The following is a 27,312-nucleotide window of genomic DNA, read 5'->3' on the forward strand; positions in this document are numbered from 1 at the left end:
TCAAGTGACCTTCTTTGTCTCCCTCCTATGACCTAATTGAATTACCTACTGAAGAACGGAGCCCAGCTCTGGCCCAGCTTGAGGGGAGGCCAGCCTTCTGTTTGCTGGACCAGCGAGCTCCTAGACTGCTATGGTCACTGTGAATAGCTGCCCTTTCCTGGGAGCTGTGCACTGCATTAAACACTTAATGGACCTAAGGCTATCCCTCCACATCCCATAACACTGGCTCAATTACCCTCATTTTTCAGATGGGAAAGCTCAAATGTAGAGCAATTTGGTCCTTTGCCCAAGGTCACATGGCTAGCTGGTGGCAGACTTAAGAACCAAACCTGGATGCCTCTGACCCTAGCAACACATTATCTTACCACCCACAGAGCAGCTGCCTTCCACACAGGGGCACTCACACAAGGGCCCGGGGATGTAGGAATTCCATAGGGGGGCTTTGGGGTTGTGCAGCTCTAAAGCCAAATGATCCACACTGTCAGGTGGTAAGACCACTTGTGTCCCAACCAGGGCAGGTGGACAAGGCAGCAGGGCCTCTTTGTGGGTCACTGCAAAGATTAAATATTGACCTTTCACCTTAGGAAAATGCCCCTGCGAAAGGCAGGAGGTCCTCCTGGGGCACTCTGGGCTGGTCCAGCCAGAGTCCAGACACAAGAAATCCACTTACCACATGAGCAAGCACATGGTACTTTACCCAAGCACAATCAGGTCACAAAGGAAGTGACACCCAGCCAGGCCCTGCTGAACTGGAGGAGAAAGATGCAGCTCCAAGCAGGTCAAAGGCAGCCTCTCACCCATGATTTAATGGCCTTGGCTCCTTGCAAGATTTAAGCATGTATAAAAGTACTTGGCAACTCCTGCAGGCCCCAGAGGCCTTTCTTCAGCAAGATCAAGGCGAACCACCAGCAGCAGGCGATGCTCTCAGGCTCTGCCCTGCTGGCCTCTGGGTCTTGCACAATCCATGCGCTGACTCAGGCTGACATTCACAGAGCCTCTTCCCCTGAACAAAGCCGGCCCTAGGTCCAGTCTCTGTTTACAGCTGCCTAGTGACAGGGCCTCATGCGAGTCCGATACCTTTTCTGAGCCTATGCTCTCTACAAAACAGGAATGATCTTTCCTAGGTCACAGGAAGGTTGTAAAGAGTAAAAGAAGATCCTACGTGATATGCTTACTCCAGGCACAGAGCCAGTCTCAAGGTGGCCATGCCCTCCTGCAGGGCAGGCAGAGCAGAGACGTGGGGGACGTTCGAGGATATGCCACAAGCATCTGCTGTCCTGAAGATACTGCGTCTCCTTCTTGTGATGCTGGTGTTCTGTACCCCACTCCCCAATTACTTCCAGCACCAGCCTCCGTCCTAAGACAAAGTCCTCCTTTCCAAGCGCACCTGTATAACTGGGCTTCTGGAGACAAAAGTGAAGCACAGCTTAGGGAAACAGGGCCTTCTGCAGGCTTTTCGAGTGAGGTAGGAAAAGATGATGGAAAGAAAACACCAGGGAGTGGAGGAAGCCAGGACTGAGTCTCAGCTTTGTTCCTAACTTACAGAGTCAGGGCCTCGAGGAAGCCATCCCTCTCCTGGGTCTCAGTCTGCCAATCAGCAAAATAAGCAGCAGCAGGAGACCGATGACCTCCAAGGACCCATGCACATGCACCTCCCACTGGCTAAGCTTTGCCATTATAAATTACACCAGATGGAAACCCCAGGGTCCTGGCACTCTCCAGAATAGGAAATCCCAAATCCAGGCCTGAGGCATTCAGGAAACAACAGCGATACTTGTGGCCACTTGAAATGCTGATGATTCAATTGAACTTGAAGCCAAAAAGGACCAGAGGGTGCAGACCCCAGACCCAACCTGGCCCTGAGAGCCCAGTGGGCCAAGGGAGGAGTTGCAGTTAACCGTCCTGTGTTGAAAGTCTGAACCAAGCCACTTGTCAGTGGGAGTTCAGAAGGTCTGGGAGCCAGAAGGGATGCTAGGACTTGGCTTCCTTACGACACAGGGAAACAAAGCCCAGAGCAGGAGGTACCTTGCACGGGGTCACACAGCTATCACACCCCAGCTTTTCCTCCTGCCAGAAGGGTGGTTCTGAGAAAAGGCAACAACATGTGACCTCCCAGCAGAGCCAGAGAACCCATGCGAGGGCCCCATTGTGGGGAAGGACTGCGCAGAGGGCTCCAGGGGCAGCTTCCACAGCTGTCTCTGTGTTGCCAGATAACAGAGAGTTGACCCCCACTGAGCCCCGCCCAGGAACCTGTGTCAAGGCCCTTGAAAGGAAGGAAGGCGGAGGGAACACAGTCATTCAAGGGAGGTGACAGGCAGTACCCCCAGGAGAGAAGAAACCCCCACCCTAACTTTGGTACAGTTCACAGTGATTAACAGTAGGTAGAAAACCAAGATACTAAAACAGTGGTCAGCATTTTTGTAAAGGGCCAAATAGTAAATATTTTCAGCTTTGTGTGCTGGATGATCCCCATAGCAATTACTCAACTCTGCTGTTATAATGGGAAAGCAGCCATAGATAATACGTAAATGAATGGGTGTGGCTGTGTTCCAATAAAATTGTACGTGTAAAAACAGGCGGAAGGCCAGGTTTGGCCTGCAAGCCATAGTCTGCAAAGCTCAGCTCTAAACTATCACACTAAAGCCATCTGGACCTGGAGAGGAAAGACGAGATTTCCTCCTGCTCAGCCACACAAAGCCTGGGATACCCTATACTCAGGTCTCCAACACTGGTATGTTTTTATATCACTGTAACAGGTCTTAATAGCCTAAAACTGTAAATAACACAAATGATATATCCCCACAACAGAATATTACACAACAAGAATAAATGATCTACAACTATGTACAACTGCATAAATGAATCTCACATATGGTATTAAATGAAAGATGTCAGACACAAAAAACTTCATACTGTTAGGGAAGAATACTTAGTGGAAAAACTATAACTAACATCCAATCAAAAGTTACTAGATAGGCAAGAAAAGGAAACAAGTGGGCCACAAGAGAAAAAATTCAGTAAATAGAAGACACAAGTATAACAGAGAAGATGAAATTGTAACAACTTCAAAACAAGTATTGCAAATATGTTCAGGGATTTAAAGGAAAATATAAATATGATAAGGAAAGAAACTGGAGACATAAAAAAGACCTAAATGTAACTACTAAAAATAGAAACTATAATACTAGAAATGAAGACTTCACTAGATGGGTTTAACAGCCAGTGAGACACTACAGAAGAAAAGATCAATAAAGCTGAAGACAAAGCCACAGAAACTAAAGGAGAGGGGTAAAATGTTCAACAAAATAAAAAACTAAACCGAGCCTCTGTGACCTAAACAATGTCCTAGGGAAATGGGACAGCGAAGGGGAGAAAAAGGGTGTACATTTGAAAACATAATGGCTAAAATATTCCAAATCTGATGAAAACTATAAACCCACAAATCTCAAAGGCCAATGAACCCCAAACAGAATAAACACAAAGACAACTATACCAGCACCTATAAAATTGCTACAATCCAGAATAAAAGGAGAAACTCCAGAAGTCAGCCTGGAGGTGGGAGGAGACACAAAGTATTTTTACCAAATCAAGTGAAAACATATCAAAATGTGTGGGATGCAGAAAATGTACAGCTTCAAGTATTTATATTAGGAAAAAAAGATCTAAAAATCAGTGATCTACTCTTCCAGTTTAAGCAGCTAAGGAAAAGCAAAATGATCCCAAAGTAGAAAGGAAGAAATAATCAAAATAAGAACAGCAATTAAGGTGAATGTGAATGTACGTAATGCTAACGAACTATACACTTAAAATAGTTTCAATGACAAATTTTCTGTTATGTATGCTGTACAATTAAAAAATAAAAAATAATTTCAAAAGATTTTTAAAAAGTAATTAAAAAGAGAAAACCAATAGAGACACTACCACCTAACTAAAAAAAGTCAGATACCGAAGAGTTTAATTTATAGTAACAGGAGGCAGAACAACCATCACCCAGGAAAGGGGTGCGGTGGGGTGGACATGACTGTAGGGGCACAAGCAAAGTTTCTGGGGTGATGGGAATGTTTTATATCTTCATTGTGATGATGGTGATTATGTGGCATGTACAGATGAGATTGAACTGTACAGTTAAAATGAATAAATGTTATTCTATCTAAATCAGACATCAATAGAAGTGATCATTATAAAAAGGATTTCCATTAAAGAAAAAAAGTACAAACAAGAAAAATCACTCCTGTAGACTATGCCACGCTGATTATTTACCAGCCAAGGAGGCAGAGTTATACAAGTACACCAAGGTACTTAAGACTTGAAAGTATGTGTAAGCATTTAACAGTCCTGTGTGCCAGACAATAATCTCAGAGCACCTTGAACATCCCTTCCTCAGTAATCCCAACTGGTGGTCCCAGCCTCACACTTGCCTAAGTTGGGAAAATTGGGGGCTGAGGCCATCCATGCAGGCATCAGCACCACTAGCCATTCTTTAAGTTCTAGTGGAGTTTCTGATTAAGCAATCCCCGTCCTCTGCCTTGGCAAGCCTAAATGCAGAAACACACACACACACACACACACACACACACACACACACACACACACACCCCGTGCCAAAAGGCGGTCAATTTCCTATGAATTGGGGCAGTCGTTCTGGGGATGTGATTCTGACTGTATGTCAGGCAGGTTAAAACAATGTACACACTTTGTGACCCATTTAATCTCACTCCTGGGGATCTATCTCAGCGAATAATTTCCCTCCCTTCCCTAAAGGGAAGAATGTGTATTACATAAACTAATCATTGCATCCTTATCTGGGATAGCAAAAAAATTGGAAACAACCTAAATGTCCAATATGGGAATTTCTAAAAATACGGTTGGAAAGATAATGTTGCAACCTGGAATGTTTTATATTAGTAGATGGTGCTGTGAAAATGCATATCTCAAGATTGCAAGGATACTACTCTACTCACAGGATATGAAACTGTGTGCCTGCAGACAGGACACTGGGGCATGGAAGAAGAAATGCAGTAAAGCTGGGATGCCTTGTTTAGCATTTATGAATTTCCATGCAATTACAAAAGTTGATTAAATACTACTTGAAGAGAAAAAAGGACATCTTCCCAGCAGTGAAAACAAAAATACACTATATACATTATGAAAACACTAGACTTTTCCCTTTTGACTGCATCACTGAAATGGAAATGAAGAAATCATCTGCCTGAAGATCTAGGGAACAGGTCTTGGTGTGTGATATCAAAGGCACAGAGTTCAGCTCAAATAAGGGCAATTCTCCATCAGTCAGAAGAGCCCAGAACAGCAGACTATCCTGTGAATTGGCAAGTCCTCTATAAAGAGGAGCATAATAAAGGTCGGATGAAGAGAATAAGACCCTGCCTGCAAAGATGCCCTACACAAGGGTAAGGAAAGAGAGCTGATCTTTCCACCTTGGGCTTGTCTTCTCTTTCTTGTGCAGGGTGGCCACATGCCCAGATTTGCACAGGACAGGCCTGGCGTACACCTGTTGTTCCAGGAACATTCTCAACAAACTCTCTCTTACTCTCAAAAGTTGAACCATAGATTACATGTTCACCCTACTCACAGGAGGCATCTGTGACTCTGAAGGAAGAGGCCTCAAGCCATGCTGGTCACAGAGCACAGGCGTCCATGGATCTCACCTCACTCAGAAACAGGCTGCACAGAGGCGAATTCACACATTTTTAAAAGGGTAAGCTCAAATAGACCCAAGTCACTGAGAAAGCCAATGGCAGAATGTCATTTAAAAAAATTTTTTTTAAACTACAGATAAGCAAAGGACCTTCCTGTGTAACAAAGGCCTACACTCTGCTTAGAAGGGGTTTCAGTTCTTCACTTTTAATCCATCTCTGAAGCAGATCCAGGCAAGGACTTCATCCAACCTCAGCATGCAGATTAAAGCAATGCTTGTGTTGGAAACCAGCCCTGGAGTTGCAGACATCATCCGAATCATCCCTCTAGAGGATTCACTCGGCAAACTTAGAAAACCCCAAATGCTTTGTGGAACCAGTGGGGGGTACAAATGAGCAAAGACAAAGGGCCAGATGCCACTCCTCCAGTGTATGCCTCTCCCAGCTTCCCTTCCTCTGCACGTCAAAGTGAGATCTTCTGTACCCATTAACCAACAACTCCCCAATCTTCCCTTCCCAGGCTCCTAGCAAACAACATTCTACTTCCTGTCTCTATGATTCTGACTACTGTGGGCACCTCATATAAGTGGAATCATACAGTATTTGTCTTTTTACGTCTAGCTTATCTCACTCAGCACAATGTCCTCAAGGTTTACCCATGCTGTAGCATGTGACAGAACGGCCTTCCTTTTTAAGCTCTTTCACATCTGTATAATATCCCATTTTGTTTATTCACTCAATCATCGATGGATACTTTGGTTGTTTCGACCTTCTGGCAACTGTAAATAATGCTGCTATGAATGTGCACATGGGTGTACAAATATCTCTTCGAGATCCTGCTTTCAGCTCTATTTGTTATACCCAGAAGTGGAATTGTTGGATCATACGGTAACTCTATTTTTAACTTTTGTGGAACTACCATACTGTTTACCATAGCAATTGCACCATTTTACATTTTCACTAACAATGCACAAAGCTTTCAATTTCTCCACATCCTCAACATCTGTCATTTTTCATTTTTTAAAATAATAGCCATCCCAATGGGTGTGAAGTGGTATCTCATTGTGGTTTTGATTTGCATTTCCTAAGTCAAAGTGAGATTTTGCACTAAAAACAGGTCTAGCACAACCAAAGAATGATTTTTTTAATAAGTAAAAAACACTAGCGCTCTCAAAAAGCTATGTTGCATGGAAGCATATTTTCCCTAACATCCTTGTGATAAGAACCTCATGAAGCCCGTTCCATTCTCATCCTGTAAACCAAGAGGTTCAGAACAGACACGCAAACTTCAGTGGCAACCACATTTCTTATCCCAAGCAGGTTTTAACAATCCCTGGGAAATCTTGGCCCCGAAGTCAGAGAGCTTAAAAAAAAAAATCTGGCCGGGCGCGGTGGCTCAAGCCTGTAATCCCAGCACTTTGGGAGGCCGAGACGGGCGGATCACGAGGTCAGGAGATCGAGACCATCCTGGCTAACGCAGTGAAACCCCGTCTCTACTAAAAATACAAAAAAAACTAGCCGGGCGAGGGGGGGCGCCTGTAGTCCCAGCTACTCGGGAGGCTGAGGCGCTATAATAGCGACCAAAGGGTATTTATCTATAAAGAATGCTATTGTGAAAAAAAAATTTTTTTTTTTTTGAGACAGAGTCTCACTCTGTTGCCCAGGCTGGAGTGCAGTGGCGTGATCTTGGCTCACTGCAAGCTCTGCCTCCTGGGTTCACGCGATTCTCCTGTCTCAGCCTCCTGAGTAGCTGGGACTACAGGCGCTCGCCACCACGCCCCGCTAATTTTTTGTATTTTTAGTAGAGACGGGATTTCACCGTAGCCAGGATGGTCTCGATCTCCTGACCTCATGGTCCGCCCGCCTCAGCCTCCCAAAGCGCTGGGATTACAGGCGTGAGCCATCGCGCCCAGCCTATGAAAATAATTCTAAGTGAGGGCAAACTACTAAATAAAACATCATATTTGTTCCAACACCTAGAATGGGTCACAGAAGCAACAAGCTGCCTTCTGCACGTTGAAACTTGCCTGCTGAGCCCAGTGTCCACCATCAGCATGTGCAATCCTTCCGCACCACTGCTCACTGTTAATTCATTAAACAAAATACAAATAAAAACACTGTGCAAAATCATCTACCTGGGCTTTGCTTCAAAATAATCCAAAGGGTTGGGCAGGGAGATACAAACCAAATAAGCTAGATGGTGGGAACATAGAGCTCATTTTATTATCCTACTTTTATATTTTCTCCATTTTAAAAAAAGAAAATTTATCTGAAGAGGTAAAGGCTTGGGCATTCCACTTTATACATTTTCAGCAACCTGAGGCAGACACTAGGCAGCTGAGAGTGCTACGTCACAAGGAAAACACTGAAGCTTAGCCAGGTCACTCAGCTCAGGGAGACCCTGGGTGCCCAGAGCCAGCCCGGCACACTCCTGCTACACCATGAGCTTCCCAGAGGGCCGTGCTGCCCCAGTGTCAGGCCTCACCCCACATTGCCAGCTCCAGTGCAAATGAAGACTGCACATCACTACCAGGAACCCAGTGGGGAGGGTCCAGCAGCTTCCCCCTAAGCAAGGCACTTGGCCTCCCATTCTTATTTCCCAACCAAGCTCTCTCATGCTTGGTCTTCCTGGCTGTTCCTGTTTGTTCCTTCCTGTTCTGCCCCAACACACACTAACTGAAAAATGATTAACTTTCAACACACACATTGCCAAATCTGCAAAAGGCGGAAAACACTGCAGCACCCTTCAACCACCAAGCAGATTTACTACCATGCTGGATTCATGCGCTCCACTACTGGAATATAGTGCAGCAAATGTGTTACCAGGCAAGTTAGTAGAGCTCTCTGGTGTCAAAAACTCTCTCCTGAAACCCTCTGAAGAAACGAAGATACTAGGGCCCTCAGCTACAGCAGTAGTGGGAGAGTGTTGCTCTAGCTGCAGAAATTAAGATGAGAGTCGGAGGTTGAGGCACAAAGCCAAGCAGCACACCCACAGAGGGGAACAACTGGGCATCCAAGTGTCCAAGTGTCAGACTGCCTGCCTAGCCCAGTGACCCTCCACCATATACTTGGCTGGGGGTGCAGGATGGTGGAGGGGGAACATCAGTTAAGGGCAGGGGCTCTCCAGACAGGGAACAATGCTGCTCTGAGAAGCCACACATCATAAGGATGGAGCATGGACTCCCGCATTAAGAGGGACCCAGAAGCACCACATCAAATATCCAGCAATGCCCTATTTCAGGAACAGTGATGCAGTTGCTGGTGCAAAGTTATCAGAGCACAGGAAAAGATGTGGGCTAAAAGACCAAGCCATTGAATCTCACCTTATTTCTCTAGGACAGAAAATCCCCAAACACACTAAATCACCAGGAGATGAGGCTGTAAAATCAAGCTTGCAAAGCTGAGAAGACTTAGTAAGTCTGCCTTGTTTTCAAGAGTTCCAGTCCCAATAGAAGATGCCAAATCTGCAGTAGAAGCAAAATATGACATCATGGCCACTCATTCTGTCCTCCTTTCTCCACCTACACCCACACAGATATTCATAAACTATGTTTAATGGTTTTAAAAGCCTCTGTGCATGATCATGTCCCCAGGCCCTCCTGCACAGAATCAATGTCTGCCTCTCCCTGGACCAATCTCACTGGCAATAAACACATGCTGTAACTCCCTTAACCCCCTGACCATCTCCAGCCAGTGTCCAACTTTTCTTCTCCTCTTTAAGGCAAGCATCCTTGGAAGAACTGTCAAGAGTCATTCCCTTCACTTCTTTACTTCCCATTGGCTCCTCAGCCAACTCCAGCTGGGTTTCTATCCACCCACCCCGATCCGCTACCCAGAGCACACAGTGGTCTCATCAAGTTCATCAACAACCTTCACTTTGTCTAAGCCATTACCAATGTTCTGTCCTCATCCTTCTTCGCCTCCCTGCACCATGGTTGACTGTGCCTTTCTACTTTAAAGGCTTCTACAACACACAATCTCCTGGTCTTCCCTTTACCTCGGACCACTCGCTCTCAGCTAACTTGGGAGTGAGTTAGCTTCCTCGACCCAACCTCTAGCATCGTAGGGCTCAATATTCAGACCTCTCCTCTTCTCAGTCAACACACTCATTTTCCACGCTCTCATCTGGTCCAGCCCTTCCTCTGATGGTGGCTGGCCAAGACTTCCATCTCCAGGACAGTCAACAACAAAGGAAATGGTATCTCCCTGAGGCTGGCTATGAGATAATTTAAATGTACCCCCCTTCTATCCCAAATCCCATCTCAGAACCTGGTCATTCTGCAGAGTGACTCTCCAGTCACTCCAAAATCAGATCACACCACCCAACTTACAAGCCTTCCAATAATTATTTAAAGCAGTAAAAAATAATTCCAACTATTTATTGAGACCCGTGTGATCCTTTGTGACCCGGCTCCTGCATGCCTCTGTCCCTACCTGTGTCCCTTCTCCCACTTACTCAGCTCCAGCCACATGGCCTTCTGTTTGTCCTTTGCACACACAAAGCTCATTCCTGCCTCAGGCCCTTTGCAGCTGCCATTCTGTCTGTCTGGGGCATTCTTCCCCAGATCCCTGCTTGGCCACCTCTTCATTAGTACTCAGTTTTCAGCCCACAAGTCACCTCCACAGAATGCCTTTCCCTGACCACCCTAGCTAAGGAGCATCTCCCTCACTGTCCTGTTGTTCAGGAGGCTAACATGGCTCTTGGTTACACATAAGCACTATAAGAATAGCACTTTATTGCCCTTGTCTGCTATCACCTCCCAGAACCTAAAACAGGGTCTGGCTCATAGTCAGATGCACACAAAGTACGTTGCTGCTGATGTCTCATTGGGGCACTCCCAGGATCGGAACGGGGGCAGGTGAGGGAGACAGACAGGCATCTGGGTCAGAGTCTCAAGGCTTCCTGAACCCCCAAGGCTGGGTTGGCCTTACTCTGGCTTTCAATCACCTCGGCCTTCGGCCTTCCCCCATCCCCACAGTTGCAACTGGTTCTGTGAGGGTAGGGGTCATTGACCCTGCCCACCACCTTATCCCAGAGCTTTACGTAGTGTCTCGCATATTAAGAGTGTGGAAAACCATAATTTACTGAATAAAGGACTAAACAAGGGAATGTGGTCACTCTCATCCACTTACCCAGAAGATGATGTTGTAGCTGAAAAGGAGGTACTTGTACCAGCAGCTGACCTTGGCGTTAGAGTATCTATAATAGTGCATCTTCTGAGAAGCAGAATCTGCGGAGAGATGTGTGACTAGTGAGATGACAGGCTCAGCGTTTAAAACCTCTCCCCAAAACCTGCTCATAGGCAGATTCCAGAAAGCTCCCGATCATTTCCCCTCACGACCCTTTACCGGTCCAAGCAGAGGCCTACTACCAAGGCCAGGTATAGGTAATGCAAAACTCAGGTTGAATCAGCTCTCCAAAACACAAACGAAAGGATAAGGGACATTTTTGAAAGAAGGAAGAAAGATGCTTTTTAAGTGTCTTTTAAGTACCAAGAATTCTGCTTGGAGCCTTCCCAAATATTGATCTCATCACCTCTTGACTGGGAATTGATTTTTTTTCACTTCCTGGTTTAGGAAACCATTCAGAAAGATCACATGACTTGCCCAAGGACAAGAGAGCAGTGATAGCCCAGGATTGGAACCAAGGACAGGGGACTTCACAGTCCACGTTCTTTCCACCCACCAGAGCCAACAGAAGAAACAGGGGCTTGACCACAAAGAGCCACATTTGGGAGATGAACGTGCAGGCAGGTCTGGACATGATCCAACTGTGCCCAGTGAAGAAAAGCCAAGATGAGGGCTCCATATTCATTCATGCAGCATCTTCTGAGAACCTCTGAAGCTCAGCCCTCAGAGGTGAGGAAGGCCACTGGAGCCAGCAGCCATCCCCCTGCTCCCTCCCTCCCCTGTCACCCGTACCCTGCCCCCCCACCTCAACCCAGACCATAGCCATAGTTTTGTCCTCCAGGGCTGTCATGAAACTTGGACTACAAAGCCTACGTGGGAAGACCCTGTGAACTAGAGTGAAGGGTGGGGCCACTGATTTTTATCTGTGTCTAACCCCCAAAGCAACCTCAGAGATCCTACCGCAGTAGGGTGCTATTTCTGAGGGACTTTTCTGAGGGCCTGGGCTACTTTTACTGCTTTCCTTTTTGAACCCCAGTGGCAATCCAGGTGGACCCCTAAGTCCTCCACGGTCCCCTGCCCCCAGTGCAATGGCTGAACAGTGGGAAAGGAGGGAGTGCCTCAAGTGGACAGGTAGGAACAGGATCAGAGGCCCACAGGGCAGTGGTCCCATGCCAGCCCCCTGCTCACCCCCCAGCTTCCCAGGTGAGGAGAGTAACACAGCACAAGGCGAAAGCAGACAAGGCCACCCTAGAGGTGAGGAGGCGACCGACCCACATCCGCCAGTGAGAAACCAGCTTCCACGTGGTGGCTACTTGCAAAACCCCTTCCTGTGAGGCTGCCACGGCCGGCTGGCTGCTGCTCTGCAATGTTCTCAGAAAGAAGTGCCAAGAAGGGACATGAAACCACACTCCTCTGGAAATGGAACCCGTGACCGCTCCACCTCTCCCATGGTGTGGAATCGACAGGCACAGCCTAGACACCACCACTCATCCACCGGCCCCTCCTTCTGTATGACCTCAGGAACCAGCAGGGGAGAACAACAGGCAGACCACTACCCAGCTGCCCCATCCCCACCTCCCGCCCTACCACCGCCCCACCAGCAGAAGAGCACGTCCATAAAACTTGCCTCCAAGAATGAGTGTGTGAACACAACCACCTGCTGCCCAAGGACTCTACAGGACACAAGGCCACACACGAGGCCTAAACAACTGTCTGGGCCACACAGTGGCTGCAGGGAGAAAAGGAGCTCTCAGGTAGAGACACAGGCGCCTTCCTTCAGCAACATGACCTCAGCCCATCCAAGTCCCTGCTCTCTCGGGACCTCAGTATCCTCAACTAAAGTGGGGCTCTTAGTGACCTACCCCTAATGTCACTGGCATGAGGGGCCTGGCTGGCAGCATCGGAATCACTTATTCTAAATACAGATCCCAGCCCCCAACACAAGGTTCTGGTAAGGAAGTCTGCGTTGGAGCCCTGAATCTGCATTTCTGACAAGTCCCCCACCCCCGCCCCCACCACGATACTGACATGCCAGCAGACCCATGCCCAGCAGATCAGGTATCAGCTTAGGCACCGAGGGCTGCAGCAGTCCCCTTGGGGATCTTACAAAGGTAGATGGGCCTGTGAGCTATGATGCAGCACACGGATTCACAGAGAGGGGCTCCTTGTAGGCAACTAACTTAATGGTAGCTATAGCTAACATTCACCAGTTTGTTTCAGATTACAGGGCCCCACAGCACTGGGTTGGTTTGCTAATGTTTTGTGTAGGTGGAGATAGCAGTCTCACTATGCTATGTTGCCCAGGCTAGTCTAAAACTCCTGGCCTCAAGCAATCCTCCCTCCAGGGCCTCCCAAATTGCTGAGATTACCTACACGAGCCACCACACCCAGTCAATGGTTTGGCTTTTTTAATCGTTCTTTTTTTCCCCTTCAGGGGAGGGTTGGGCTACCCAACTATAAATCCATGACTGGGTTAATGCATATAGAATGAAAAAAAACTTTTAACCTAAAACTCAAGTACATTTTTCACAGAGAACTGTCAATTCAGCTGGAAACACCCTATGAGGCAGAAAAATGTTCTAAGCAGTAGAAACTCTGTTCCTTTTTATGGACAAGACAATCCTGCCCCCCCTCTTTCTCGTGGTTCCCAGAGGAGCCTGGAAAGTAGAAGGCTGTGCCCTCCAGGGAGCTGGGCCTCAGGAACTGAGGAGGGCTGGTCAGGCATGGAATCGAATGCCTTGGGATCCTAGAGAGTGCTCCTTTGACCTCATTTAACCCAACCCTGTAAAGAACTCTCCGGAAGCAGTAAGAAAAGCCAAACTTCCCCCTTCCTTCTTGATGAAAGCTCCACAAAGAACCAGTTCATTAGCAAACGTGTCTGTGTTGGTGGCTCACCTCTGCTCCCCTGCCCGGGGCCTTCGCAAAATGACTGTTTTGCGAATCTCAACCTGATGGTCCCTGGTCTCCTGTAGCTCGCAACCATTAAGTGCATAGAATATGGAAAGGCTACAGGGAACATTTCAGGGGGATGCCGCTGGCAGGGAGGCCAGTACTTTGGAGCAAGGATTCTCCATGGGGTGCCTGGCTTCCCTGACCATCTGCTGCTTCACCTTCTACCCAAAACTCATGACCAACCAGGAAACAATTCTGCTTTCAGATGCTGGGGTCCACACCTACACCTGTCAGAGACTCTCATAGCCACACCCTAAACTCCAAGCCCTCACTCCCTCCCAGGTAACATCAACACTCGGAACTACACTAGCCAGGGCCACACTGCGGAATAACTAGGAAGAAACCCCCTCTCATCCAGGAAGAGGTGTGCCACACTCAGACAACGTATCCTGATACACGTGCCACTTACAACCCAGAGCACACGCACCACCAGCATTATATCACTTTTGGCCATTTTTGTACAACCCAGGATAACCCCATGAGGTCTAGAGGTGGGGCTGTCCCAGTGACACTTTTTCCCCCATCCTCAGCCCACAGAAGAGGAAACTATGGCAAGAACTGTTGCAAGGAAACATTTCAGTTTTCCTTCACCCCCCTCCCCCACCCCTGCCACCCACCTAACCTCGGGAGAGGGAGGGAAGGCACCTCTCACTCTGTCCCTCTCTGCTCTGTTGGTTAGCAGGTTGAAAAGCAGGTCCTGACCCTCCATGGGGCTGGCAGATCCTGGTCTCCACACAGTTTAAGCTGAGGGAGGTAAATGGGAGACTCATTTGGACTCCAGCCTAAGCCACATCCTCCTACACAGTATATGGTGGCCTTCTATCTGTGGAAGGGTAATGATGGAGCTGCACAACAGGTGTGGCTCGGAGGCTTCAGAACCCCAAGGGAGGAAAAAAGGACTGAGCATTCCTGAGCCACCAAAGGAGCTACTAGTGCATTTACGCAAAAATGCAGGAAGGCTGATAAGGCAGTAGTGCTGAAACTAGAACCCAGATCTGACCCGAAATGATTCCCGAAATGACCATGGTCCCTAGCATCTCACCTCATTTGCTAAACCACATCATACTGAAGGAAGGCAGAAGTTAGCCCTCTATGAGCAGACGCATCCACAATGAACACTAACACCATTTATCTTACACACACACACACACACACACAGACACACATGCACGACTAAGAATCTTCCTAAAAGTAGAGATGGGTAAACTTTTCACAAATGTGAAGTACCATTCCAGCAGAGGAAGAATCTCCAAAAGCTATTTTGTGTGCACAGAAAAAAAAAATTAAGATCTCAAACTGTCTCAACTCTAAGAACGTGATAGAAAATAAAGCATCAGTGTGGCAGGAAGGAGGCACATGTTTATCAAAATACCAACTTTTCAAAATGCGGCAGAGGGAGAATTGTTTAACAGTGGTGAGATAACTGGTTAGCAACTTGAGGGGAGTTAAATAACAAGCAAATAACAATTTACAGATTTAAAGGGCATACGCACATGCACGCAAACACCACACCCAGACAACAGGGTTTTCAATTCTATTTTACCCTCCTTCAACTTTTGAGGCAACAGGAAAAAACAATTTAAAGCACAGCACTACCAAGCCTGAACAGATAACAAGTCTAAAAAATCCCCATGATTAAAAGTAACAATAAAAACGGAAACACAAATGGTATCTGCAGCTGAAAAAATTACGACAGAGTAAATATCCGCAACCTATAGAGAGACTCATACTTCAAAAAGACTCCCGTTGTATACAAATGAACAAAGGATATGAACATCATACACAAAGGAAAGAATAACATAACAAAGGGAAGAATAATATAACCAATGGAAAAATAAGCCTGCGCAACATGGCCAAACACCATCTCTACAAAAAGTACAAAAATTAGCTGGGTGTGGTGTCTGAAGTCCCAGCTACTTGGGAGGCTGAGGTAGGAGGATCGCTTGAGCCCAGGAGGTCAAGGCTGTGATGAACAGTGATCACACCACTGCACTCCAGTCTGGATGACGGAGCAAGACCCAGTCTTTTAAAAAAAAAAAAAAAGGAAAAATATTCAATGTCACGAGAAATAAAACTTAAAGACAATCCAGACATACTGTTTCACGCTTTTTTTTTTTTTTTTGAAACGAGTCCTGCTCTGTTGCCCAAGCTGAAGTGCAATGGCGCAATCACAGCTCACTGCAACCTCCACCTCCCTGGTTCAAGTGGTTCTCCAGCCTCAGCCTCTGGAGTAGCTGGGACCACAGGCGCATGCCAACCAGGCCCAGCTAATTTTTTTATTTTTCGTAGGGGTTTCGTCATATTGCCCGGGCTGTTCCTGAACTCCTGAGCCCAAAGCGATCCACCCACCTCGGCCTTCCAAAGTGCTGAGATTACAGGCATGAGTCACCATGCCTGGCCTATTTTATACTTTTTTTTTTTTTGAGATGGAGTTTCGCTCTTGTTTCCCAGGCTGGAGTGCAATGGCGGGATCTCGGCTCACTGCAACCTCCGCCTCCCGGGTTCAAGTGATTCTCCTGCCTCAGCCCACTGAGTAGCTGAGATTATAGGTGACCGCCACCGTGTCCAACTAACTTTTGTATTTTTAGTAGACAGGGGTTTCGCCATGTTGGCCAGGCTGATCTCGAACTCCTGACCTTGGGTGATCCGCCCATCTCAGCCTCCCAAAGTGCTGGGATTATAGGCGTGAGCCACCACACCCGGCCTACTTTACACTTTTTAATTTAACAAAATTGCCACTACTATTGTGGCAAAACATTTATTCCTTGCTAGTAGCAGACGAAACGGTGTTACTACCATTTGGTAGCAACATGGTAACATTTACCACCAAAAAAAAAAAAAGTCATACCCTTTTTTTTTTTTTTTTTGAGACGGAGTCTCGCTGTGTCGCCCAGGCTGGAGTGCAGTGGCCGGATCTCAGCTCACTGCAAGCTCTGCCTCCCGGGTTTACGCCATTCTCCTGCCTCAGCTTCCCGAGTAGCTGGGACTACAGGCGCCCGCCGCCACGCCTGGCTAGTTTTTTTGTATTTTTCAGTAGAGACGGGGTTTCACTGTGTTAGCCAGGATGGTCTCGATCTCCTGACCTCGTGATCCGCCCGTCTCGGCCTCCCAAAGTGCTGGGATTACAGGCTTGAGCCACCGCGCCCGGCGGTCACACCCTTAATCAGTAAACTCATGACTAAAAATTTGCCTCCAGAAAAAGAATATGCATTAAGTGAAACATGAACCTAATGGTTTGCAATTATGGGACAATTTGTAAGCATGTGCTTAAAGGCCAAAGTGGAACGTTAAGAGCATGAAAATGGCTGCATGGAGTGGTGGTGGACTTACAAGTGATTTTCCAAAAAGGTTTCCAGCGTCACACTTACCATTACTACTTTTGTATTATAAATGAAAATGGGGTCACTGTTGATTGGGGGGTGCCCCTGCTAGGGAGGAGAATGCTGGCTACAATATGATAAGGCTGGCAGTCATTATAAACAGGGCTCGGCTTCAGTGTTGTACTCACCTGTAACATTCCTACCTCCTGCCCTTCTTTAAATTAAAAAAGTAGCACATTCTCAACTGTAAAATATCTCAACAATTCAGAATTATGAAAAGTGAACCGGCTGGCTGGGAGCAGTGGCTCACGCCTATTAATCCCAGCATTTTGGGACGCTGAGGCAGATGGATCACCTGGGGTCAGGAGTTCAAGACCAGCCTGACCAACATGGTGAAACCCCATCTCTACTAAAAATACAAAATTAGCCAGGCGTGGTGGCTCACGCCTGTAATACCAGCTACTCAGGAAGCTGAGCAGGAGAATCACTTGAACCAGAGAGGCGGGGATTGCAGTAAGCCAAGATCGCGCCATTGCACTCCAGCCTGGGCAACAAGAGCGAAAACTCCATCTCAAAAAAAAAAGGAAAAGAAAAGTGAACTGACAATGAGAAACCACTAAACAAGAGTTTTCAAATCTTATCATGACCCACACAAAGAAATACATTTAACAAAAGTCAATCCAGTGCACACACACACTCACATGCACAACTAAAATGAGTTCTGTGGAGGCCGGGCGCAGTGGCTCATGCCTATAATCCCAGCACTCTGGGAGGCTGAGGCAGGCGGATCACTTGAGGTCAGGAGTTTGAGACCAGCCTGGCCAACATAACTAAACCCTGTTTCTACTAAGAATACAGAAAATTAGCTGGGTGTGGGGATGGGCGCCTGTAATCCCAGCTACTCGGGAGGCTGAGGCAGGAGAATTGCTTGAACTTAGGAAGCGGAGGTTGCAGTGAGCCAAGATTGCGCCAGTGCACTCTAGCCTAAGCCACAGAGCGAGACTCCATCTCAAAAAAATTAAAATGAGTTTTGTGAAATATGTCCTCCATCACATGCCGTGCATTGTAGATTTTTTTCTTTTCATTTTTCAAAATCATAACTGCACATAATCTAAGAATCAACTACTGTAAAAACCGTGTTGAGAAAATAGCAGATCCCAGCCCTTAGGTCAGGTTTTCCCTTTCTAGGTGACACTTGCAACTTCTAGCTGACTCTTGATGTTTACACCCAAATATCTCTTAGAAATGTCTGCATATAGGCTGGGCGCGGTGGCTCATGCCTGTAATCCCAGCATTGGGAGGCTGAGGCGGGCGGATCACCTAAGGTCGGGAGTTCAAGATCATCCTGACCAACATGGAGAAACCCTGTCTCTACTAAAAATACAAAATTAGCCGGCTGGGCACAGTGGCTCATGCCTGTAATCCCAGCACTTTGGGAGGCCGAGGCGGGCAGATCACGAGGTCAGGAGATTGAGGCCATCCTGGCTAACATGGTGAAACCTCATCTCTACTAAAAATACAGAAAATTAGCCAGGCATGGTGGCGGGTGCCTGTAGTCCCAGTTACTCGGGAGACTGGGGCAGGAGAATGACGTGAACCCAAGACAGGAGAATGACGTGAACCCAAGAGGCGGAGTTTGCAGTGAGTCACTATTGTGCCACTGCACTCCAGTTTGGGCGACACAGAGAGACTCCGTGTCAAAAAAAAAAATTAGCCAGGCGTGGTGGCCCATACCTGTAATCCCAGCTAATTGGGAGGCTGAGGCAGGAGAATCGCTTGAACCCGGGAGACAGAGGTTGCAGTGAGCCGAGATCGCACCATTTTGTATTATTCACCAACTTTTCAGTTTTAGCATTCCACCTTCTACCTTGGAAGAGGAGGACTTAACCCTTTACTCCCCACAAATCCCTCTCCCTGCAAGCTACCCTTCACGCTTGTCCTTTCCAATCTCCACTGATTTAACTGCAGTGCTGGCTGGAGTAATTTTCATAGCTGATCTTATTATGACCATGTGAGCTATCAGAGTGAGCAAGATAACACATGATTTCATTTCTTTTCCCGTACAACTTCTTGTTTTGCTTAATTTTCTATGAATTTATCAATATTTAACCGAAAATTTGATATCAGTTGTCTAAATCTACTCTCAGTGAGTTTTTTCACATCTGATGTTTTATTCGTATTTCTTCTTCAAAAAGAAATTCTCCTGGGGCCTTCGGAGGTCCTTCCATCTGGACCAATGCACAGAATTCCCTTTACATCTTTTGGGATACATCCTAAAGGAGATCCGGTCTTTGCTCACCTTCATGGAGAAATCCTTCAATGCGAAAGGCAAGTTTTTCACATCCAGTATGTCTGAAACATTTTTATTCTACCTTCATTTTTTTTTTTTTTTTTTTTTTTTTGAGACAGAGTCTTACTCCTTCACCCTGGCTAGAGTGCCCTGGTGCAACCTCAGCTCACTGAAACCTCTGCCTTCTGGGTTCCAGAGATTCTCCTGCCTCAGCCTCTGGAGTAGCTAGGATACAGGCATGCACCACCACGCCCAGTTAATGTTTACATTCTTAATGGAGACAGGGTTTTGCCACGGTGGCCAGGCTGGTCTCGCACTCTCCTGGTCTCAAGTGATCCGCCTGCCTCGGCCTCCCAAAGTGCTGGGATAACAGGATACCTTCACTCTTGAATGAGTTTGGCTGTGTGCAGAGTTCCAGGCTGGGGATCAATTTCATTAAGCATGATGAAGGCATCACTCTCCCACCTCCTATATTCAGATGTATCGAGAAGCCCCAAACCACTCAGATTTCTAATCTCCTTACATGATCTGTTTCTTTCTCTGTGTAACTTGTGTATCACCCCTTTCTCCCAAGCATATTGACATTTGAAGGTACTAGTTTGGGTCTGCCTTCATCTACTTGGCTCAACATTCCATAGGCCCCTCCATAGAGAAGCTAATAACCTATTTCAGGCAATATTTTCCTCAATGATTTTGCCACTTGCATTCTTCTGTTTTCCCTTTCGGTTAGCTCCCATCAATTGATGTGGGAAGCCTGGCTGATGCTTTAATTTTCTTAACTTTTCGGCCTTACTTATTATTCATCTCCTCATCTGTTTGTTCTATTTTCTGAAAGACTCCCTGAACTTTATTTTCTAATAATACTACTGATATTTTTGCTCTGCCCTTATTTTTTTTTTTAATTTTCAGATAACTTTGTTTTCTAACTGTTCCTTTTTATTGTATCCTGTTCTTATTTCATGGATATAAAAATTTTTTTCAAAATGTTCTTTCCTCTAAATAGACTTCCTTTCAAATTGCTTTTTCTCATTTGTTTTGCTTTCCTCCATTAGGCACTTTCTTTAGCCATCTAGTAATACCTGGCAGTCCTCATGACTAAGAATGAATGACTCAGGAACTAACTGGAAGCTCTGAGTCCCTGGGCAGCTAAGTTTCTGTCTCGGATGATCTGGTTGGGTCATTTGCTGGGAAATCCTTGCTGTGAGCATCATTTGTATTGTTTTCCCATCTTGGGCTGGTTAGATTCCACAGTGAAGACCCTTTTCATCTGTAAGGGCCTGGCTGTCAATGTTCTAGAAGCTAAAAGGGGTTAGAAGGCTAGAGAATGGATGTGGTCTCTATATTAACTCCCAAGAATACCTGGAGGCTCCTAGGCCCTTGGTTTTTCCTTCTGCAGAAATGTGCAACAGGCAGCTAAAGTCGGAGAGGCCAACACCCAGCATCATGGTGGAAGGAAAGGGATCGAAGGATATAACTGCATCAGCTGCTTTCAAACTATTCTTGTACTCAGCAACCTCTGATGCCCATGTTCCCCTCCCCCCACCAAAAAGTCTCATGCCTTCCACTCCTACATTATAAACCGAATCATTCATGTACTCTTTGCTTGCAAAATTTTTCTTGCTGTTGTTTTATTTCTCATTCTCCCTGTCCTCATGCATTGATTTCTTTTTTACAACTCCCTTTATCTTATGTGGGGTTTTAGGAGAAAGCAAAATCAGATGTGTCTACTCAGACCACTATTTTGTACTCAGAAGACCTCTAGGAAGATTTCAAAGTATTTTTAATTGCCACCTTTTTATTTAGCAAAGTGAAAAAATCAGGAAGTATAGTCTATTATTACACAAAAGAAAGGGCAAAAGAGACTTGGCACATGTAATTAAGGTTACTAATCAACTGATCTTAACATAGGGGCATCATCTGAGCAATCCAATGTAATTACATGAGCCCTTAAAAGCACAGCTTCCTCCCAGCTGAGGGCAGAAGAGGAAAGCAGAGAAGCAGCAACAGGATGTGATGCACTGTTGCTGGATCTGAGTAGAGGGGCCACATGCAAGGACCAGTGAGGGGCTCTAAAGGCTAAGAGTAGCCCTGGCTGATAGTCAGCAAGGACTCAGTCCTACTGTAGCAAGAAACTGCACTCTGCTGAAAACCTGAATGAGCCTGGAAGTGGATTCTTCCTGGAGCCTCCAGAGAGGAGCACAGCCCTGCCAACAATTTGATTTGGGCTTTGTGAGACCCTAAGGAGGGAATAAGTTGAGCTATGCTGGGCTTGGACCTCTGACCTATAGAAATTGTGAGATTTAATACAGGCAGCCTTCTGCAACCACAGTTCTGTATCCATGGATTCAGCCAACTGGGAATGAAAAATATTTGGGGGAAAAAAAAAAGACACAAGTAAAAAATACAGTAAAACCGCCTGCAATCCCAGCACTTTGGGAAGCTGAAGCAGGTGGATCACGGGCTCAGGAGATCGAGACCATCCTGGCTAACATGGTGAAACCCCGTCTCTACTAAAAGCACAAAAAATTAGCCAGGTGTGGTGGCAGGTGCCTGTAGCCCCAGCTACTCGGGAGGCTGAGGCAGGAGAATGGCGTGAATCTGGGAGGCAGAGCTTGCAGTGAGCCGGTATCACGCCACTGCACTATAGCCTGGGCAACAGAGTAAGACTCCGTCTCAAAAAAAAAAAAAAAAAAAAAAAATACAGTAAACAACTATTTTCACAGCATTTACTTTTGTTTTTGAGACAGGGTCTTGCTCTGTCGCCTAGGCTCGAGTGCAATGGTACAAACTTGGCTCACTGCAGCCTAGACCTCCCAGGCTCAAGCAATCCTGCCTCAGCCTCTCAAGCAGCTGGGACTATAGGAGTGTGTTACCATGCCCAGCTGATTTTTAAATTTTTTGAAGAGACAGGGTCTCACTATGTTGCCCAGGCTGGACTCGAACCCCCGGGCTCAAGCAATCCACCTGTCTCAGCCTCCCAACATGCTTGTATTATAAGCGTGAGCCCCTGCACGCAGCCAGCTTTCACACTGTATTAGATATTTTTAAGTAATCTGGAGATGGTTTACAGTTTAGGAAAGAATGTGTGAAGGTTATATGCAAATACTACACCATTTCATATTAAGAACTTGAGCATCTATGGATTTTGGCATCGTGGAGGAGGTGTGTCCTGGAACCAAACACCCTTGGACAATGGAGGGATGACTGTATAAAAAGGATGGGGAGGTCGGGCACCATGGCTCACGCCTGTAATCCCAGCACTTTGGGAGGCCGAGGCAGGTGAATCACAAGGTCAGGAGTCCAAGACCGGCCTGGCCAAGATGGTGAAACCCTGCCTCTATGAAAATACAAAAATTAGCCGGGTGTGCTGGCAGGCGCCTGTAATCTCAGCTACTTGGGAGGCTGAGGCAGAGAACTGCTTGAACCTAGGAGGCAGAAGTTGCAGTGAGCTGAAATCGCGCCACTGCACTCCATCCTGGGTGACAGAGCGAGACACTATCTCAACAACAACAAAAAAGGATGGGGAAAGGGGGCAGAAAAAGAACATCACCTCGGAACAGAGTGGACCTTTAACTTAAAACTTTTTTTCTCTTTTTAGAGACAGGGTCTTTAATTCCCAGCTTCGCATGGTCCTCCCACGTCAGCCTCCCAAGTAGCTGGGACCACAGGTGTATACCACCACACCAAGTTAATTTTTAATTTTTTTGTAGAAATAGGGTTTCACTATGTTGCCCAGGCTAGTCTCAAACCCCTGGCTCAAGAGATCCTCCCTCTGCAGTCTCCCTAAGTGCTGGGATTATAAGCATGAGCCATCACGCTCAGCCCAAAACTTTTAGATTTACAGAAAAGTTCATTATCTCTCCTATTGCCAGATTAGCTCTATCAAACATCACTGCAACACAACTCCCTCAAGAACCAGCTGTTTGTGAGCCTTGGATCCAGATTAAACTCCAGCCAGTGCTTGGCAGCCCCATACCCAAAGGAGTCAGGCCCCTGGCTCCTCCCACAGGGACCTTCAGACGGGGAGGATGGCCGCCTGCATCCCTCCAAAAGGGTCTCCTTCTACCTCCAGTTCTTTAGCATCCCCTGATTCTGCCTTGCCCTCTTTGGATGATGCCCATTTCAGGAGCTTGCTGGAAATGTGAAATCTCAATTCCCTTCAATCTGCATTTCACTAAGATCCTGAATAAGATGAAAATTTGAGAAGCTCTGAGACAATAGGCTCATTTTTTATATACAAATAAAAGGTCATGAGGGAGGAAGAGGGGAGAGAAGCCCCAAAGGAAGGAAGCCGGATGACACGACAGTGGAGAAAAGTGAACTGAGTGTTGGGAAAGCCAGGCCCAAACCATGTGGCCTGACCCTGCACAGAGGCACTGCGAGTTCCCCAGGCTTCCCTGGAGTGACGTCCCTGGAGTGTCTGCCCCTCCTATGGGATAATCACATGCCTCACAACCCTCCAACACTACTCTGCTGACGGTTCCAGAGATCTGCATCTTTCCACACAAGCACCAGGCACAAATACCAGACAGAGCATGGACCAAGGGGCCCCACCTGGAATCCCTAAGCCTTCACCCACCCAGACACTCAGGAGCTTTCCTAAATTCCTCCCGCTCCAATACCTCCCCTTCCCTCCCCTTCACTCCTCTCCCTTCCCCTCCTGAGGGCACAGGTCGTTCCTCATGACCTCACAGGGAAGGTCTGAAGGTCTCTTACCCAGCTCTCTACCTCTAACCCCACCCCTCCTCTGGCCCCTCTTTTTCCTAAGGACCCAACTGACAATGACAACACCCACCACCCATATCCTGAGCTACACCCCATGCCCCCAAATTATCCTTGCTATCCCCTTCCCTCTCATTCTCTGAAGCCAATCCTTCAACACCACTTGGCCTTTCAGGCTCCCAGAACTGGCCTCTGACCTGATCACAGGCCCATCCCAGGGAAGGGCAGCCACATCCCCCAAGGAAGGTGGAGTTCCTGCTGCACCTCCAGTAGCACCTGGGGCCTGGACATTCCTACCATCTGAGAAGGGGGTCTCTAGAGCCCACTAGGTGCTGGGGAACATTCACAGGCCAAAGGAACAGACAGGCCAAAGGAACAGGCAGGCCCAGGGAGAGAAGCCTAGGAGGAGGCAGGCGAATATGAAAGGGAATGGGCCCCAGTAGGAAAGAGAATCACTAAGGCAGGCCAGGGCAGGCTGCTCAGCTGCCCACAAGGAATCTCACCCTCTGAGGGTGGAAGGAGGGGCTCGGCTCTCTCTGACTCACCCCTTAGAGCCAGAACTGTCCATGTACATCCCTGATCCATTCCCTCATTAACCCAAACACCACACCCAGGGGCCACCAGAAACACTGCAAAATCAGACACCATGGCATGTGAACCTATGGATTATATCAAAAGAGAAAAAAAAGTAATTAAAAAAAAACAAACACCATGGTGGCAGCAACCACTCACTGGGGTGAAGAAGTTTGACTCTTTACTGTGGGAAGTCACTACACAGCTGCACAATGTCGGTGGGGGGGGCTGGATCCCCTACTTTATCACAGGGTGACAAACACTACCCTGGCACAGTGTGGTGAAGGTGGGCCCCCGGCTTCCAAGGTCATCAAGCCCCTGACCACCAGCTCTGGACGGCCTCCACGCGGAGGCGCAGGAGAGGCTGGGCCCCAGCCCTGAGCTCCACTGGGCTCTCCAATGGGCCTGAGGGTCTCAGTGCCTGGCATCCTGTAAAATCCCTGATATTAGCGACTGAAGCACTGTGAATTTCCACCACCAAAACCCCACAACCCAAAATCTGCTGAGTTTCAGGACACCGAGGGGCCTCCTCATTAACCTGGTGAGAGGAGGCCTCTGTCTACCTCAGTGCTGTCACCAGGAAAGCAGCAGAGTGGGTGGATGTGGGTCAGGGGAGGCCTCAGCAGGAAAAGCACTGGGCCTGGAATGGAGGTCACCTAGTCCAGTGACTTCCAAGCTTACTATTTTTATTATTTTTTAAACTACAGGAGGCTTTGTTCAAAGAAACTCTGACCCAGAAACCCAACATAGAGGCAGGCAGAGCAGGACACTTTTATCTTCAGGTGGCTGGGGAAAGGGAGACTTCACAAGGTGCACATTAAAAACCACGGGCCTGGTGCAGCTGATGCCACACTCCACAGGACAGCAGAATGGCTCAAGCAGCTGCCTCCAGAATCCTATGGCGACTAGTTCAACAGAACTGTAATAGGCCTGGAAATGCATGTTTTGAAGAGCTGTCATTCACAGCAGCTTGAAAAAGCCCCCACTGGCCAAATCTGGAACAATCTGAGTGTCAAAATAAACAATAATAACAATGGATTTTAACTCATTGAATAAAACAAGAATTCATGAGCCCATTCTAATACACACACAGAGATAAACAAACAGGAGAGAAGGAAAAGTTCTGTGTAGCACAATGATACATAGCTACAGCAGTTCCGTATAGTTAAATGATAAATGTAGGAGGAATCATGGAATTAAATCATCGCATTCAACACCCATGACAGAAACAACCGACTATGCCAAGAATCTGCAACAGGTCCTAAAACCAGTGATGAGTTTGATGTGAAATAGCATACTGTATTTGCATAGTCTCAAAGTATCTCCCCACAGGACACTCACAAAAGAACAAAACAGTAAGCTAGAGGAGAGAAACCCAGCAGACATCACCATAAGCAAGTGATCATTGTTAGTATCACCGGTAATGACTCAGACCCACATCATGTGCCTCCCAAGGGGATGTACCCAGGACTCACCATTTCTCCAGTATTTCTGACAAAACTGCAAATCTTGCATCTAACCATGAGGAAACAACAAACAAACTTAAATTAAGGGAGATTCTACAAAATAACTGGCATCAAGTAACTCAAACACAGAGTTTGTGGTCCTTCTTAAAAAAAAAAAAAAAAAAGCAAAAAACACATTCAGGCCTTGGGCCCCACTGGAGATTTTCACTTTTACGTTTTTGAGACAGAGTTTCACTCTGTGACCCAGGCTGGAGTGCAGAAGGTCACTGCAGCCTTGACCTTCTGGGTTCAAGTGATCTTCCCGCCTCATTGCACACCTGCAGTCCCAGCTACATAGGGAGATGGGGTCTCCCTATGTTGCCCAGGCTGGTCTCAAACTCCTGCTTAAGCCATCCTACTGCCTCGGGCTCTCAAAGTGCTGGGACCACAGGCATGAGCAACCACGCCCAGCACCCATTAGAGATTTTCAGAATGATTCATCAGGCAGCTCATTCAACTGCACCAGCAGCCTCAGGGCAACACCTGCCCACCCAGGTGAGGCAGGGCCTGGTCACCCACACCTGCCAACCACCCTACCCCCACTTCTCAAATGGCTGGGCAAAAGGAGGCCTGGCACCTTGGCTTCCAAGTTGATGTCGCCACCTACTTCCCTCTGCCATTGAAGGTGAAGCTGCCCACTCACGGGAGGATGGCAGGCCAAGGCAAGCTTGGTGCACGTGCCCCATACCCTGATCATCATGACAGGCCTGTTTCTGAAAATCTAAGTCTACAAGAAATGTCTACACACAGCATCCTTTTACATGCCCCTGGTAAGAGCACATCAGAGCCTCTTTCTCACCCAGTTGCAAACAAATGTGGAGAGTCTGGGCCCAATCTACACTAATATTCCCAACGTGAACAAGAACCCATGCCAAGGTGCTGTGCCTCCAGACTTCAGGAGGACTGGGCTGGGCCCTGTGGCCTCCCTAGATCAGCAAGGTTGAAGCAACCCACCTAGCAATCCATCAGTGCACAGGCTCGCTTGCCAAGCCCATGGGGTGAAAAGGCTTTTGCTGTGGGAGACAAGCACCTGAAGACTTGTTTCTACATGTTCAGGGCACTGCTGCATGCAAGACACCCAGAATGAGGCCGTGGAGACCAACTCCAACTCAGAGTGGGAACTGTGCCTGACTCAGGGGACTCAGAATATGACTGCCTTCACTAAA

General features: G+C 47.2%; 1 protein-coding gene across 4 annotated transcripts in view; it reads right to left on the minus strand.

The window, feature by feature from the left end:
- Positions 1 to 27,312, minus strand: part of TSPAN14 (tetraspanin 14) — a 66,996-nt gene that overhangs the window by 22,074 nt on the left and 17,610 nt on the right. For 3 of the 4 annotated variants that reach the window (XM_030940294.1, XM_010387309.2, XM_030940295.1), the window contains one exon: positions 10,788 to 10,885. In XM_030940294.1, the coding sequence (XP_030796154.1) occupies positions 10,788 to 10,868 (81 nt within the window). In that variant the 5' untranslated portion in view covers positions 10,869 to 10,885. Of the gene's footprint in view, positions 1 to 10,787; positions 10,886 to 26,116; positions 26,137 to 27,312 lie in introns of those variants that run through there. The other variant, XM_030940293.1, reaches the window with a different exon arrangement.

The sequence above is a fragment of the Rhinopithecus roxellana genome, chromosome 11, assembly GCF_007565055.1.
Source record: "Rhinopithecus roxellana isolate Shanxi Qingling chromosome 11, ASM756505v1, whole genome shotgun sequence".
Classification (NCBI taxonomy): domain Eukaryota; kingdom Metazoa; phylum Chordata; class Mammalia; order Primates; family Cercopithecidae; genus Rhinopithecus; species Rhinopithecus roxellana.